Raw genomic sequence first — 18,567 nt, 5'->3', positions numbered from 1 at the left:
AAGGAGTTTCTCTTAATCTTGATTTTAGAACATTGACTTCGAATAATTTGAACTATAGCTTGGTATGCAGGCATGTTGTATCAGGAAATTACCCTAGGTTGTTTATACCTTCATATAAATAACCAATCTTTCTCCCACTGTTAATAACAGGTGACTATTATTAGTGTTTTTGCACTGTGCTAGTGGATGTTTTGCTTAGTTCATGACCATAAGTTTGTCCAAATCGAACATCAAAGACAGGAGTGAAGCAGTACTAATAGGAGAAGCGGAAATCAAAAACAGTATTTTAAGGAGCTGTATATCAGAGAGGATAAGGAAAATTTGGAGGAGCCCTTTCAAAAGGAAAATTCCAATTTGAAACTTCCTCTATTTAGGCATAAAAAGCTACCAATTATATATTTGGTTTAATCCTTTATCGAGGTGTAAGCAAATGAAGTTTGCACCTGAGGACTGGTGCAACTCATGGTAAAGGTGGTATAAGTTCTGATCACTTGCTTTAGTATAATGCTATGCCTTAAGGGAAGGGCCACTACCCAGACTGGTTTTGACCTTTATTGAGGTCTTGTCCGAGGGAGCTAGACCTCAATGAAGGTCAAAACCAGTCTGAATAGTGGCCCTTCCCTTCAGTCATAGCATTATATGACTCCTCAAAGAGATGTGCTTTGCATTATGGGAGATACTAAGGCAAGTGATCAGAACTTATACCATCTTTACCATGAGTTGCTTCAGTCCTGAAAAATACTTCAGGTGCAGACGTCGTTTGCTTACCCTTGGATAAAGGATTAAACCAAATATATAATTGGTAGCTTAGCCAAGTGAAAAAACTTCTATCAACTATGTCTAATCCAGAGAATTTTAATAATAAGGTGTTGACACCTTTTGGCAACTGTTATATGGTGATATGACTTCTGCATTACTTCCACCTTAGTATCGCCACCTCTAGATCTGGCTCCCACTGACGAGACCTCAATAAAGGTCAGAATCGGTCTGGGTAGTGGCCCTTCCCTTAAGGGAGCATTTCCCAGTGTTTTTTGGATCGTACCCACCTCAAAATTTTGATACCCTCCCCCCAGCATAATAGTCAGCCAAGTTCTGAAAAGTATAATATAAATATGTACTTTAAATCAAAAAGGAACATAGGTAAAACTGTTTTTAATTTGACTTTCTTCAATGAATATAAATTTTATATTACACTTTGTATAGTACAAAACATAAATTAAACTGAACTTGGGAAAATAAAATCCAAGTTAATGTGATCCTTGAGCATGATGTTTGGTGCAAAGAGTTTTTATTTGAAGTACTAATTTAGTCATTTTCAATCTCAAATTCCCATGGTTTGTGATATTCAGATGATTTCTTTTTTTCAGTAGCAAGTCATTTATAACAGCATTCAACTAAATATGATGACAGGAAAGACAACAGTATTTTATTTGCAAAACTAGTTGAATTTCGGTATTTTGTTTCTATCTCGCCAGAAAGCCATGCCATTGTACCTTTTATGTTAAATAAATTTCTAATAGACTCATCATTTTGCTTTTTTGAGAGTTCTTCTTGATATTGTATTTATGTTGACTGCTGTACTAGTGATGTCAGCTTTTTTTCTCGGTAAGTCAGGGTTGCAACATTGATAATTTATTGCCGACAATGGAAAGTTTTTTATATCAGTGATGAGGTGACAAATGCAATGTCATTTTCTAATTGCCCCCCAAAATATTCAAATTGCCCCACATTGGGAAACACTGCCTTTAGGCATAGCATTATACATGTCTGCAAGGAGATGTGTTTTGCAATATGGGAGATACTAAGGCAAGTGATCAGAACTTATACCACCTTTACCACAAGTTGCCCCAGTCCTGAAAATGCTTCAGGTGCAAACTTCGTTTGCTTACACTTGGATAAAGGATTAAACAAATATATAATTGGTAGCATAACCAAGTGAAAAAAACTTCATCATTAGGCATAAAAAGGTTGAAAAAACAATCAGCTTAACAACAATAAAGCCCAGGAATTCTAGCAGAGTTAGGCCACAGAACATGGAGGAATAATAGTGTTTCATAGATTAATTGCAAGGAAATGGCAGACAGGATCGTGGCCTAGAGTCTGGAAGAAATTGGTTTTCATACCACTGCATGAGAGAGATGAAGGATTGCAAGAACTATGGAACTATTTGTCTAATCACTCATGCAAGCAAGATTTTATTAAAGATCATTCTAAATAGGATTGAGACCAAAGTTGAGATAGAGATGTAGAGGAACAAGCAGGTTTTAGGAACGGCAAATGTACCAGAGATCAGACCTTAGATCATTGAAAAGTATAAAGAATTTTGATTCACTTTGGTAATGTTTCATAGACTACCCCAAACCTTTTGACTGTGTTCAGCATATGAAATGGTGGGAGGTAATGAAAATAAATGTTTCATCAATGCATTATAAGGTTGATAGCTAACTTGTACAATGAGCAGGTAGCCATTATAAGAGCAGATGTTGGATTAACTGATTGACTTCAGTTTGGCAGGGATGTCTGCTTTCTCTTCACCTGTTTGGTATCAATGCTGAAGACATCATGTATAGCATTGAATGAGCTAAACACAGGAATTAGGATAGGTGTGTAGATTGATCAGTAATCTGAGGTACACTGATGATACAATACTCCTTTGTAATGACAAGGAAGAAAGAGGATGAATCCTTGATAATTAATGAGATCAGTAAGAACAGAGGAGTTCAACTCAATCCTAGAAAGACAAAGATTATAGTTCTCAAATAGCTTTTTGAGGTAATTTTTATATAAATAGACCCTGTCTTTATATATATATATATAGAAGGGAGGCTCCCAAGATACAAGCGTACCTTAACGGAACAAGAATTGAAGTCAGCAAGTTTGAGTACGTGGGGTCAATTATTAATGTGAAAAATTGTTGTTCAGAAGACATTAAAAAGATTAAGAATGGATGAAGCAACAAAGACCTGTCTAAAATCTGGAAGGATGGAGCTATCTTCATAGGAACAAAGTTTTCTGGATGCAGTTGTTTTTACCACAACGACTTATGGCTGTATTTACATTGATATTTTGCAATATTCTAAGACTGATGTGGGAGCAGGGTCAATAATTTTGACCCTGCTCCCACATCAGTCCACATTTGTCATAGCAGTAATCTCACTTGGATGATTTACCCTTGCTAAGTGGTCACTCAGTAACTCACCTATATTAGTTGCTTCTGTCACCTTGTTATCTTCAGCACTCATTAAGGTTATCCTTCCATAGTCATTCTTCTTACTTGTCATGTAACAACAAACCCTTTGAGATTTTTCTGTGGCCTGCTTAGCTAATCTGATTTTGCCTTCCTTATCATGCTGATAAGCTTGATCACTTTTCTCTTTATATATACTCTCCACAATATTTATTTATTTTTTTTGCAGTTCATGCTCAATGATACTACTCATCCATCTAGCTTGCTTGATTTAGCCTTCTGGCCTTGGGTATACAGCCTGATAATTGCTTCTTCCATGCAGCGTGATCATCCTTCCCTTGCAGATCTTTATGCCATGATGCTGCTTCAAGCTTCCTCCTAAGCTTGTCATAACACCTCTCTTGTAGTTCCACATATACTCCCTTAACTGAAATTTCCACATGTTTCAATACCTCTCAAGTCAAGGCCATATAACTCTTCTTAATTGGAGGCAGTCTAGCCACCTTGGTTATTCTGATCCTAATTTTGACCCTGATTCTGATAATAATTATCGATTTGCACTCATTCTACTAATCGCATCATCCCGATTCCCCATGGCCCATAGCATCAACCAATTTTGTATTTTGTTCTGTTGGCTCCAATCTCACACCAGATTACCAGAAAAGAATTACCATTTGCCCAATTGACTCCTCTTATTGACTGCAGTTCATCTGCCATCATCATCAATACTTCTCCCATCTTGTCTACTCTATCCTCCCTGAAAATATCTAACCCATTACATTCTGTCTCTGTAACAGTACTGTTAGCCTAGACCTGTAACTTTTGGAGATGTTGAACTAACTAATGCCAAAAACTTCATGTTATTCCTGATACTTTAAGTTAATATATAAAACCGTGGCATCCTTTTTGTTGCCTGAAAGATTACTTTTGCTTTTTTGGACATTTGCATGCTAATTTGCATGACTGCCTTCAAACAGAATCACCTTCATCAACTCTAATTTCTTTACTTTTTCTGACTTTGACACTTCCCCACCTTCAATGAACAAAGCTGTCAAGACATCTCTGTATCCATTCAAGTACAGTCCATCAGCATTATATAAATCCTTCTGGCCATTAAATACAGACCATACGTCCACAAACTCTACATCATTCCTTCTACATGACCTACTAGCTATCACCATCTTTCTAAGTTTACCTCTATCATAACACGGCAGCAGACTTGCAAACTTCACGTTCTTGCTCTTCTTCCAATAATTCTTGACATCTTTCCTCGTGCAATACTTCTCACCTCTCAGGTCTTTGCCACCAGCCAAAATAATCAGCTCTTTCACTTTGCCTCTCTGCATTCTGACAGCATCACTAATATTAATTTTTGCACTTCAGAAAAAAAATTTTGTTGTGTTTTCATGAAATACTCCAATTAACAAACACCATTAAAAAAAAAAAAAAAAAACTCTTTATGCTCTTTCCCTCGCATATTCATACAATTTTTTGTTTTATTTTGGACTTCTTCCTGTTTTCTCTTCTCAGTTGTACTAATCTCTTGACATTTCTGCAGTCTTTCAGTCTTGTGCTTTGTCCTGTGAAGGACTACACATAAGTGTGCTGTTTACACATTTGGGTCGTCTATGTTCTCCTGACCTGCTACCACAATTTCAATACTATCAGTGATATTAACCATTTCCGTTCTTCTATCAATACTTTCTACCATCATGTAATTTGTTCTTTCCGCACTCACTCTCAAAACACTTACTCATCAGTTTTGCTTCTACCAATCTTTTGATTGTCATGACAAATACATCTCACTGGACAAAATAACACATATTTAACTCATCCAACAAGGGTGTCTTGGTGCCGTTGTTCTGCTATGCATTGGATTCATATTCGTAGTATATGCCTTAAGGAAATATGTACATTTTCCTCAAATCTAAATGACTCGGTCTATTATGTACACTTATAAAACAAATGAGAAATATCATATGAAATAATTTCTTCTGGTAGCATGTGCATGAAAAGCAAAAAGAGACCTTGAATAGTCATGGAAAGTTTTTCCACAGGACAAAGCACAAGACTGAAAGACATCAGAAATGTCAAGAGATTAGTACAACTAAGAAGAGGAAACAGGAAGAAGTCCAAAGTAAAGCAGAAAATTTTATGAATACATGAGAGAAAGAGTATAAGGAGTTTTTATTTTATTTTTTATGGTGTCTTTGATAATTGGAGTATTTCATAAAAATGCAACAAAATTTTACAGTTATATATCATACATGACAAGAAATTCTTGTTTTAATCCTATGCTATGGATCCATACAAATTTCACATTATATTTAATCAAATAGTCACTCACACTTCCTATTATGTTAATGAATGCTTTGGATAGGTACCATTATTATTGCATAACCTGTCTTCACCTTTGCCCTAAAAAATAATTGTTTAAATATATATTCAGTAAATGGTCTGATTGTCTACCTACGTGCTTAAGGATGTGTTAAGACAAGTAGGAAGGACATCGCACACAAAAAACATTCTCCAGATCTTCCAGTCTTACAAGTTAGTAGGCATCAAGTAGATCTAGTGATAGTTACAAATCAGAATTCATGATTGTCTTCAATTGCACTGCTTGTCAAATTTATGAAAATTTTGAAAATCAGAATTTTAAAAAGCATTGGAAACTTCAGTTAAATATAGTAAGTTTTCACTGTAACAAAAATGTAACATAAACTCATTGACTAATGAACTACCAATAAGTTCCAGCCAAAATCTCACAGTATTAATGCTAAAAAAGTTTCCTTATTGTTATTGCACTTCTCAGAAGATAAACTACCTAAGAGTTGATATATATAATTGTCTTTTTTTTTTTTAGCCTTGCAATTGTTAGGAACTGCTTTTTCTCATTGAGATCAGTTAGAAACCTTCTGAGTATATCCTGTATTCACATTGGATATTAAGACATCTTTATTGGTTAAAGTTGTATTCTCTTAAGCTTTTTTTTTTTTTTATGTTGAGCCCATAAACAACAGGTTGGTTGATCAACCTATAGTACATTAGTAACATATTGGTAGTGGGTTGGGAAGGGAGAAACTTGTTTACATTTGATTTAAAGGCCTATATATTGTATTCCTTGGGAAATACATCAGGGAGAAAACTGTTCCACAGTACAACAGTAGCAGTGATGGATGAGGAGAAAAAGAAACTTATTCTGTGGGTTTCAGGTATACTGTGAAAGGATGTTGGGTGGCATCTGTATGTGTTCCAACAGGCTTAGTACTGAGTGGAAGAATTATGCCTTTGTAATACACAAGTTGCAGAGACCAAATTGTGTGTGAAAGTGGGGAGAATGAGTTGATAAGAGATGGGTCATTTATCAATCTAATTGCTCTCTTCTGTATTGAGTTGAGCATTTTTGAGGGAGCTTTTAGGAACCCTACTCCAAATGTGAGAGCATTATTAGATAGCTGGATGGATATGTGATTTGTATAAAGTTAACAGCTGTTTTAGAGGTTGAAGTAATGTCTTGAGCGAAAGAGAAATCGTAGTTTTTGAAAGCTGAGGATGGAATGGTGCGATGGTTGTGATGCACTTATGCCAGATGAGGCTTGATGATGATTCCAAGAAGAGAAATTGCATTTTTGTCTGGAAATTTTTGAGTGTAATCAAAAATAATACTGAGGGGAAAGTAGTGTTTTTGTGAGAAATAAGAATTGGGTTTTACTAGCATTGAAATTGATGAGGTTTTCATAGCCCTATTGGAGGATGGCTTGGAGATTAGAATTGAGGGCAGTGGTAGTTGGTGTTCTGTAGGTTGAGGTGAGTTGTGTAGAGTAAGGTTTATCAAATGAAAGGGAGTAGAGCAATGTGCTGTCATCAGCAAAACTGTGTATTGGGTTAGAGGTTAACTGAAGTAGGTCATTGATATAAGGAAGAGGGTTGGTGAGAGAATGGAACCTTGTGGAACCTCAGCATTAGTTGGGTGGTGAGAGGACAAGGAACCATCTTCCATTACACAGTGTGCATCCAGACAGAAAGCTGGCAATCCAACTGCAGAAGTCTCAGACAGACCAAATGATGGGAGTTTTTTTTTCTTAGCAAGATCATGTGCCAGACCTGGTCAAAAGCTTTGGAGATATCAAGATATCACTTGAGGTTCGCTATATTTCTCCATGGCATTTGTCCAGAGATGGTTGACATGTTTGAGCAGATCTTCTGTTGATCGGTAGTGATGGAATCCATACTAGCAGTTGTTTATTAGGTAGGTCCTTCAAGGGAGTGTAGGATTTGAGAATGGATGATTTTTCTCCATCACTTTAGATAGGACTGAGGTGAGTAAGATAAGGGTAGTTATATGACAGTGATTTGTCACCCTTTTTGGGAATGAGTTGAATATAGGCCAATTTCCAGGCTATGGAGTAAGAGAGCATGTACAGAGTATGAGTGTGAAACATTTCTTGTGTATTAATCCTATAAAATTCTTCAGGTAACTTAAATGTTTACAGATAGGTATATATATAAATTATTATATATATATAATCATTTATATTTTATTTTATTTTATTAGTTTAATAATTAATAAAAGAAATAATTTGACGAAGAATGAAGCCATCATCTATCAACAGTCAAATTAACGAACTTAATTCCTTACTCAAAGTGATTAGTTGGGATGAAGATGCCATCAAAAAATTGAAGACTCATTTTGGTAGGAGTCCACATTTTTATGACTTTCCAAACATGCATAAGGAAAAAGTTCCACTCAGACCATAGCAGACTGCATAGACTCCCCCACCTTAGCTTAGCCAAATTCCTACCTGATGAAAACTTCCATGAAGAATTCAGCAGATTTTTTTGACAAAAATAAAAAAAACTTAACCTTTCAACCTACAGAACTCATGATTATCATTGATATCCAGTCTTTATTTGCCATGTTTATCTGGCTGATACTCTCCAACTGTTATCAGATGAGCTTCTCCCAGACATAGTTGAACTGTTTCGACTTTGTTATGCACTCAGGCTATTTCATCTGCAGAAAGCAATTCTACAAACAGATTAAAGGAACCACAATGGAAAGCCCCTTGTCACCTGCACTTGCTAATTTCTACTTAGAGCATCTTGAAGAATCCCTGTTCTCATCAATACAACCTCAACCTTCCTTTTGTGTTTCATATGTAGATAATGTGTTTGTCATTTAGCCAAATTCAGAAGAATCTGTACATACCTTTTTAACCAAAATGAACAGCCTATGCTTACACATCAACTTCACTAAGGAAAAGAAAAGGATGGACAATTAGCTTTTCTCGGCATCCTCCTTTCCTGTATCCCTTCTGAAATACTTGTTACTTCTATTCACCGTAAACTTGCCTTCACAGACTGTTGCTTACAGCAAGATTTGGCACATCATCCATCTCAAAATATAGCATATCTTCAAATCTTTGTTCAACAGATCACATGTTATCTGCTCCAATGCCCAAGTTCTCCAACAAGAATCAAGCAGTATCCAATGCATCTTACTACAGAATGGTTTCACCTCGAGAAGTTTAAATGCATCTTGGACCCTTACAAGCCCATTGCCAAAACCCTGAACCTGTACAGAAAGTCCCCCATCCCATATGTTGCAGACATGTGGGATGGGGTTTTCCCTATCAACAAAAGTTGATAGAGAAAACAGTGTTTACCAAGTTAATGTGATTGCCTTCACTCATGCAAACAAGATTTTCTGTTGAAAAAAGACTACAAGAACACAAATCTTATATTAAAATCCACAATAAACCTAGAAAATCTGGCTGTGCTCATCATGGAATGGACACTGACCACGATATCCTATGATCCACTACTTGCCTTTTACATTGATGCAGGTTTAGGTTTGAGCAGTTATTTAAAGAGAGTGCTGAAGCACTTCTGCACCACACAAATTTAAATCAGAATGACTGTCTCTCTATTGCAAGATTTGGGAGAGTCTCATCCTCATACATGGCGAGCAATAATGTTCCCATTTTTATTAATATTTAATAATTATAATTATTTTTTAATTTAATATAATGCTGTTATTTTATTATCTAAATAATGAAATAAAATTAATTTTTATTTCAAATCACTTAGGCCTTAATTGTAATCTTATTTTATAGTAACCACCCACTAACTGGCATCCAGTTAGTTTCTGGTTGAAATATTTGCAGTAATAAAATTGCAGTATTCTTGTGATTATGTAAAATATATATGTATATATATGAGACTCCTAGTCAGTGTGTCATTTTAAGTATGTTATGTTTTTGGCAACTTGTGCCAGCAGTTGCATTCTCATAGGCTCTTAGTAATTTTTGAAACAGTTTTAAAATTACCATTCTTTCAATAGCTTTTATGGTTATGATTTTCAAACAGACCTTCCTTATTGTAAATTACACTGTATGTGTTTTAGTTGCTAGAAGATGAGAGTTGCCTTCAGACTATTTAGACAAGTTGGTCATGCAATTTATCATTACTTTTCCAACATGATCATAAGCAGAATTAAGTACTGTCAGATGCTATAAATTTATTGTATAAAAAATTGATGGCAGAATGACATACTCTTCATCAGCATTAATTATCCTTATTTAGTATTTGTAATTCTCTTAAGTCATCTCCAGATGCTTTTTAAAATGATATTATTCCAATGTTATGGTTTAAAAACCAACCATTTATCCATGTGAATGAAATATATATTTAATCATTTTGATTCGTGTCCATGTTATATCATTAATATCTAATGCTACTTCTGTTTTAATGGACACGTTTGTGTCGATGTTCTGACTGACATGTAAAGGCATTGTCTGGTATGGAAGATGATGGAATAAAGACAGCACAAGGGATGAATTAGATTCATTAGTTCCAGTATTTCGTCTGTTACAGTGACAATGTGATGCAATATAAGAATTGTAACCACACATGCAGAAGTAGAAGATGTAAGAATAGAAGCCTAAAGGCATAAGAGGGATGCCTTCTGCAGACACTGATGGGTAGCATTTGTTTCATTAGAAGCCAAGTTATAATGCCAAGAGTGACAATGTGTTTTGACGAATGGTCGGAAAATGAGTTTCAAACAGAGCTGTGGTTGACTTTAGTGTTAAACTTAGTAAAAGTTTTACCGAAATGCATCAAACTTCAAAAAGCATATGGTGATGAATGCTTATCCCGTACTCAAGTTTACGAGTGGTTTAAGCAATTTTAAAGTGGTCATGAGACGCTAGAGGACGACATAAAGCCGGGCCATCCAAAAACTGGACTGAGCGAAGTTAACATCCAAAAAGTGCGTGATTTCATCAAAGAAAACCCGAAATCATCTGTGAGATTGATTGAAGATAAATTGGAGATTCCAAAATCAACCGTGCACAACATTTTGACTGAGAGTTTGGGCCTTCGTAAATTGAATTCACGATTTGTTCTCCACAAGTTGACCAACTACCAAAATGTATTGAATTGAACACTACAAGGACCTCATTAAAACTGCCTGTAAGGACTCAAACTTCCTTGAAACTATCGTTACCAGTGACAAAGTATGGTGTTTTGAGTATGAGCCCAAAACAAAGTGCCAGAGTGCTGCCAGAAGAGGGGTATCCAAAAAAAAAAAAAAAAAAAAAAAGTTGCTTGGAGAAGTCAAAAGTAAAGACAATGCCGATTTGTTTCTACGATTCCATTATCCACAAAGAATTCATTACACCTGGCCAAACGGTCAATGGTGAGTTTTATCTCGAAGTTTTGAAGCAATTGATAGCGAGAATTCATCACGTACGGCATGAATATCGTGACGACTGACCATTCGTCAAAACACACTGTCACTCTTGGCACTATAACTCGACTTCTAACGAAACAAATGTCATAAACAGCACACAACACTAATGAAGGTTGTCGCTTTCGACAACAAAAAAGATACAACAGGTGGCCCCACTAGTTTCTTCTATTTTCAAAAAAAAACAGTTTGGTTGATTTTTGGACAGAGGATGTATATCTAAGAAATGAAGGATTAAACTGATGTATAAATATAACGATTTTTTAATGATGTTACTTTACCACAGCATGCCTACTACAAACCACTGCTTTCATATGAAGCAGTGGTTTGCAGTGAAATATGACAAAGAGATCTGTGATAGGAACAACAGTTATGATCTTGTAGCTTGGGATATTTAAGCACTGAAGGTTTGTCAGATGAAAAAGATGGAACTCTATTTTCACGAGAAGAACATTTGAGGAACTGACTAAACTTACTGTTATATAAAGGCTTTAATTAGAGAAATTTTCCTCACATGAGTGACAAGAATCCACCCAAAGGGCAGGATGTTGAGTTTCCTTCCAACTTGTGCTGTGAAGATGCTGACTAATGGTGCGATAGTTTTTTAAGGAACCATAATCATAATAAAGAGCCAAGAGGCTATTTTTTTTGGCGAATTAATTCGACGTAAATTAAGTTAAAGGGATAATAAATCCCTCATTATTTCAAAGCCGAATAAAAAAACTTGAAGATCGAAATCTAAGAGTTTCATGCCGAAGAACGTTCGGCAAGTCCAAGTGTAAGTCAACACCTGGTAGTACAACGCTAGGGCAACTCGGAGCAAAGGTGGAGCAAGTTTTGATCACTGTCCTTAATATTTTCTCACAATGTAAAACGCAGCTCCTAGGGGATGTATTACTGTTTTACATTATGAGGGAAGGTCACTACCCAGACCGGTTTCGACCTTTATCGAGGTCTCATCAGCAAGTAGGTAGACCTGGATAATACCAAGGTTTAAGTGAACAGAACTTGCATACTTTGCTATACGAATTGCTAGAAAGGTGTACCCGTATATTATTACTACAATAAAGAGCCATGAGGCTATTTTTTTCGACAACATAAATTAAGTTAAGGGGATAATAAATCCCTCATTATTTCAAAACCAAATAAGAAACTCGAAGATCGAAATCTAAGAGTTTCATGCTGAAGAAACTTGCTCCACCTTTGCTCTGAGTTGCCCTACTGTTATACTACCAGGTGTTGACTTACTCTTGGACTCACTGAACGTTCTTTGGCATGAAACTCTTATTAGATTTCGATCTTAGAGTTTCTTATTCAGCTTTGAAATAATGAGGGATTTATTATCCCCTTAACTTAATTGAACCATAATTATCTTGCACATTATTGATATTAACAGAGGTTTAATAACAGAAAAGCAGTTTGCAGATATGGATTTAACTGTGAATTTTACTCCCTCAATCTAAAGCAGAATTTGCTAACACCACTCACCTTGAAATACAAGCCATGGAAAGATTTGAAGAATGAACACAAAGGTCTGTTTATCAGACTATCTTATAGTCTGTCCACCCACCTTTGTAATTGGATTGACAATTTCTTCTGGATGTTCACTGTATGTCATGGTAAATGGCTTTCAGTCTTCATATTTCTCCACAAATGCTGGACTCTACCCACTCCTCTTTGTTTTTATTTTTTATTTTTATTTTTATTTTATCAGTGACTGTTTCTCATTATCCTCAGATGTTCTTCTCATGAAATACACTTCCATCTTTTTCATTTGACAAACCTTTAGTGCTTAAATATCCCAAGCTACAAGATCATAACTATTGTTCCTATCACAGATCTCTTTGTCATATTTCATTAGAGCAAGGAAAACTTTTCGAACCTCACTGTTGTCAAAACACCTTATATTTCATGAAAGACCATGCTTTACCTTCCTCCATGTTTTGATAATATTTAGCTATTCTTGCAAAAGCAGATCTCTTCTTGGACCAACTTACACCTCTATCATTTACCAGAGTAAGTGCTTCCAACACCCCTCTTGACATCAGCATACTTAGTGTTCTTAGCTTTTGAGAACACCTCATCTTGTACAACTTTCAGTGTTATTTAAACTCCAGATCTTGTGTAATTTTAAAGTTGGGTAGAGCTCTGACTAGTTTGGAAGGTACTTTCAGTTGATGGAATATATTGATGTAAGTGGACATAAATGATAGTGAACTGAAATTTAGGGAAAACATTTCAAGCCATTGAGGAAAAGCTTAGTGGTAAAGAGGGTACTGCACAAAACCTAAAGTTTTATACAGTAGGATAATACCCCATTGTACAAAACTTTTTTGTACAATCTGCTGCTATATACAGATTTTTTGAAGTCCAGACTATTTTGGCTTTGCAGATCAATTAAAAGAATGGAAAAGAGTAGTTGAAAGAAAAGAGGTGATATTGATAGATATGAAAGAAGTTTACAGTAAATGGAGAGAGAGGGGAAGAAGGAGAGAATATCCCAGAAAGTTATGAGCTAAGCAAGGGAGTGTTTTTTTATTGTACTAGTAACACAAGTACAGTCTGATGTGCATTGTTGATGCATTGATTTCCTCCTATGATGCTTTAAGGAATTTGATATTTATGTACGAAATGAATCCTATATTGGAATTAAGTTTTATACAGTTTCTAATGATCAGTAAATAGATTTTTTTAAAAAATGTTTTGGCTTTGAAGTATGTAAAATTAGCGTATAACAATCATAGTACGTTTTAATGAGAAGTAGTTAAACCTGTAGTACATTGGTACTGTGATCAGGATAAGGTAATCTGAAAAACCTCTTCTCTGGAGACCAACCATGGTACTTTTTTTTTAATGCTAATTCAGATCTTCAGTATGTAAGGTGATATTCTTCCATATATGCCATTCGTCTACTGCATGAAGATATTGATATATAACAGTGGCATTCGAACAGCCTGGGATTGAAGAGCAGAGCAGCTATCCATGCAACCAAATTGGTCATCTGGATATTGGTCAACAAATTGGCTGTCAAAAGCTGTAATCTTTACCAGTGGCATGACTATAAACAATAAATTACATGATAACCACAGTAATTAACTTTAATGAAATGAAAGTACGGATATTTCATACTGAAAATAACACTACATCATCATCAGTGTGTCGAAACAAGCAAATCAAAGGAACGGGAATGCAAAGTACATGCAGCAAAACTGTGCTTGTAATATATTCATAACCACAGCCAGCCATGGTGAGATGCAGGATTGGAAAAAAATGTAGTTAGCATTATCTTAAATTCCTAGAAATCTTTTTCTTGATTCTGCATCTGTTTTTTTTTTAAAATATTCTTATATGACTTATTTAATGAGCATAAGAATGCAAATTTCAAGAACTCATTTTTCAGCCATATGTGTAGTGTGAGAATGTATTGTTTGTTTTGGAATGGTATAAAAACAATGGGTTTCATGTAGCAAATAATTGTGTAATTATTTGCATAATTACACAATTATGCAAATAATATTTAGTATCATAAGTAATTTTAAATTGAAATTAATTTAGATTTATTGCAAACTTATGGGGGGGGGGATTTTAAACAGAAGAGGAATTCTCAAAATATTTTTATTAAGAAATTTATGTGCTTGTATAATACTCCATAGGCTTTGGAAAGGGGAATGGATCAGATTTGTCATGTGAAATATTTTTAGCAAGAGAGAAGGTATTTGAGTGCCATTTTGGTGAAAACAAAAACTGTCAGGTATAATTTTCTGTTTAAAAATCATTATTGAATCGTTAAATTTAAATCATTAAATCTTTATTGATCATTGCACCATTTTGCATATTATTATTATTATCATGTACTTTTGTTTCTGCTATAAGAGAGTATGTATGTTCATAAAAATAATGATTTATGGGAACAATCAGGCAGAAAACTCAAAACCTGTACAATATTGTAAGTTATACTCTACACTAAAATAAAATAAATGCTATTACAGTTTTGATATCTTTAAGTCCTAATAAATAAACACAATACTCTATAGTAAATATTGTATTTCTGTAGGTCTTGTTGTATCAATTTTGCATTACTTGCAGTTGTTCCTGCTAAACAAGCTTTTTATTTCTACAACACTCCCATGGTGCGCAGAGTGGATTCCTTTAGACTTTTGCTCTCATGATATCATGTTCTCTCATTTCTTTCAAAATGTTTAGTTTTTCAGGCTCATCCTCAATACTTAAGGCTTTCCTTTTTCTTTTACTACTTGGAATCTTGTAACCAGGATGCCTATGTTTCAGATGCTATATTAAACACTTATCAAGAAAAGTTTACAAGTATTGATATATAACAGTGGCATTCGAACAGCCTGGGATTGAAGAGCAGAGCAGCTATCCATACAACCAAATTGGTCATCTGGATATTGGTCAACAAATTGGCTTATCAAAAGCTGTAATCTTTATCAGTGGCATGACTTTAAACAATAAATTACATGATAACCACAGTAATTAACTTTAATGAAATGAAAGTACAGATATTTCATACTGAAAATAACACTACATCATCAGTCATGTAGTGTTACAGCATGATACACTTGAAAGGACATATGTTGGTATACTGGATGTGTGAGAGAGAGAGAGTGAGTTGAGATGTGTGTGTATGTTTTGTATTCACTGTATTCCACCAGGTGGTGTTTTTCACATTCATTTGGTGTTACTCTGTAGCAGAAAGCATAGTTAAGTTACCTTGTGAAAAATTGCATATACGTGATTTCAAATTTTGGTGATTTTATTCCTTTATCTATCATGTATGAACAAATTTGTCCATTACAGACATGCATTATTGGAGAAACAATGGTATTAATATGATTTGTGTTATTTATTGTAGGCACATTATCATTTTGTGAAGCATATATATATATATATGATAGGTCTACTTTTCTTTTGTAGTTGGGTTGAAAAGACTTGGATATTTTTAAATCCATTCAAGAAAGTATATTATTTTCTTTGCCTTTATTCCATTCATTGCTGAATGAACTAGTCTTAGCCAGAGATGACAGTTGGTGTTCCTTGAAACTTGTTTTTCTCCTTCAAAACAACCTGGCTGGAAATCTTTAGTTCACAGACAAGATGCATTTGTGTTGTGTATTGCTTTAATTCTAAACAGCAACATCTAAAAGTGTGTATGTGGCAACATTAAATACAGAAAATTTTGAAATGAGATTAGATATCAAGTTGATATACTGCATATCTTGAATTTAAGCAGTTGATTTTTAACTTCCTACCAAGGAAAGGAGGAATGGCAGTCTATTCAATAAATGAAACTTTGTTTTAAACCAGACACCTTTAATAAACTAAAGATGCCAAGAAATTATATTCTTGGTTTAATTTTATTCAAATGTAAGCAAACAGTCAGAGCATAAAGCATTGTTGTGACTGTGTTCTTGTATATAGAGGATAATGACTTCACATTGATTGCCCTAGTATCCCATGATGAGAAGCCCACATCCACTACCCAGACTTTTATAAAGATCTCATCAGTGAGATCCAGACTTAGAAGAGATTCTAAGGTTGAAGTAATGCAAAAATCATATTTCCCATATACAAATACTTAAAATGTATAACATACTCTGGATTAAAATTATTAAAATAAATTAAAATTATTAATTAATAATTATTAAAATACTCTGGATTAGAGCTAGTTGTTGAAAGTTTCACTTGGTTATAAATTAAAGATGCCAGGGCAATTAATGTGAAATCATTAGCCTCTATGCGCAAAGTAGCCCAGGATGTGAAGATACAAGGTGCATCCAAAAAGTAAGGTCTAGTCAAGAATTTAAAAAGCTGGTAGGGGAAAAAATAGTTTTATATGCTAAAATACCTACACATATACTTTTTTTTTCCCACATAGTCAACATTGACTTCCAGGCAATTTTGATACTGTGGCACCAGCTTCTTTGTATCCATGTCAAAAAAAGTGTTGCCAGTGAGTTTAATCACTGAGTCATGCTGAACTTCAGCTACTCGTCATCTTTAAAGTGCTGAGATGTGTCTAAGCCATGTGACCAAATAGCGAAGACATCATCCACGTAGCGTAGTCAGATAGTGGGTTTTTGTGGGGCTGAGTTTAAGGCTTTTTCTTCAAAAGTCTCAATAAAGAAGTTTGCCAGGGGTGGAGAGAGTGGAGAACCCATGGCAGTCCCCATTTCTGTTTGTAGAATTTTCCTTGCCAAAAGAAATATCCAGAGTTCATGGTGAACTAAAATAGGGCTGAGATATCGGGAGGAAATTTGGCTTGGATGAGATCCAAAGTATCCTTGAGTGAGACATTTGTGAATGAGGAGGAGACATCAAAACTGACCATTATGTCAGTGTGTTGGAGTGAGAGGTTCTCTATACTGGCTTGAAAGTGGGCTGAGTTTTTAATGTGTGATGGTGTATTGCCAGTATAATGTGTGAGCACTTTGGCTAAATGTTTGGCTAATTTGTATAAATTTCGTTTGGAAAGGAAAATTCTACAAACAGATAAAGGGGACAGCCATAGGCTCTCTCTCTCTCCACCCCAGGCAAACTTCTTTATGAGACTTTTGAAGAAAAAGCCTTAAACTCAGCCCCACAAAAGTCCACTGTCTGGCTATGTTACATGGATGATATGTTCACAATTTGGCCACATTACGACATACTCCTCAACTTCCTAACACACTTCAACAATCAGCACCCCAGAAATCCAGTTCACTTTGGAAAAGAAAACAACAGTAGCCTCCCTTTTCTAGACACTGATTATATGCCAGCCTGATGGATCCCTGGCTTTCTCTGTTTACAGAAAACCCATCCATACAGGTAGATACATTCACCAGCAATCACTCCCCCCCCCACCCCACTCACAACAATATAGCATTATAAAAATCCTATATAACAGGGCTAAATTAATCTGTTGAGATAACAATGCCCTAACTATTGAACTTAACCATATCCTTAACACCTTCTTAGCCAATGGCTACAACCCCAAAAATATTAAAACCAGTTAACCACATCCCCCTCCCTTTCTTAACAGAGATTACTCTAAATCTGTCATCATTCCCTATATATGGGGCACATCTAAAAAGCTCACAAAAATCCTAAAAAAAATGACCTGACTGCCTGTTACAAACCACATAAGAAATTGGCATCCCTTATCTGCTCCACCAAAGACCAGCCACTTCCCCTAGACCTACCTGGAGTATACCAGTTCCCTTGCAGTTGTAAACTATCCTACTATGCCAAACAGGCAGGACAGCTGCTATCAGATATCTGAACACAGACTACATCCGGTTTCACCAATACGGCTACAGAGGACTTGCCGACCATGCACTAGATACCCACCACAGAATATGCTGGAAGAAAGCCTCTTTACTACTCCGTAGCAAATATCAGTATGAAAGATTGTTCCTGGAATCAGCCTCAGCTCTAAAAAACTTCCCAAATCTCAACAAATTTGTGTGCATGAGACTGTCCCCAAATTTGGGAAGCTTGCATCCTAAGAACATCAGCCCAATAGCCAAGACAACTTAATATAGCCTGCTAGGGGAAACCTTTAGGACTCTAGGACCAATGCCAGTTGCCCTCTTCAGCCTCATTTGCTTGTTGTTAGTGCCTATGTGCA

The 18,567-nt window shown here is 35.4% G+C and overlaps 1 protein-coding gene across 3 annotated transcripts in view; it reads left to right on the top strand.

The window, feature by feature from the left end:
• The window catches only part of LOC150104791 (phosphatidylinositol 3,4,5-trisphosphate 3-phosphatase TPTE2-like), a 332,531-nt gene that overhangs the window by 267,566 nt on the left and 46,398 nt on the right, over positions 1 to 18,567 (top strand). For all 3 annotated transcript variants that reach the window (XM_090395969.1, XM_090395968.1, XM_090395967.1), the window contains exon 13: positions 14,594 to 14,691. In XM_090395969.1, the coding sequence (XP_090252095.1) occupies positions 14,594 to 14,691 (98 nt within the window). The remainder of the gene's footprint in view (positions 1 to 14,593; positions 14,692 to 18,567) is intronic.

Source organism: Typopeltis vanoorti, chromosome 7 (genome assembly GCF_054136105.1).
Source record: "Typopeltis vanoorti isolate ZY-2024b chromosome 7, IOZ_Tvanoo_1.0, whole genome shotgun sequence".
NCBI lineage: Eukaryota > Metazoa > Arthropoda > Arachnida > Uropygi > Thelyphonidae > Typopeltis > Typopeltis vanoorti.
This window is presented reverse-complemented; position numbering and strand designations above follow the sequence as displayed.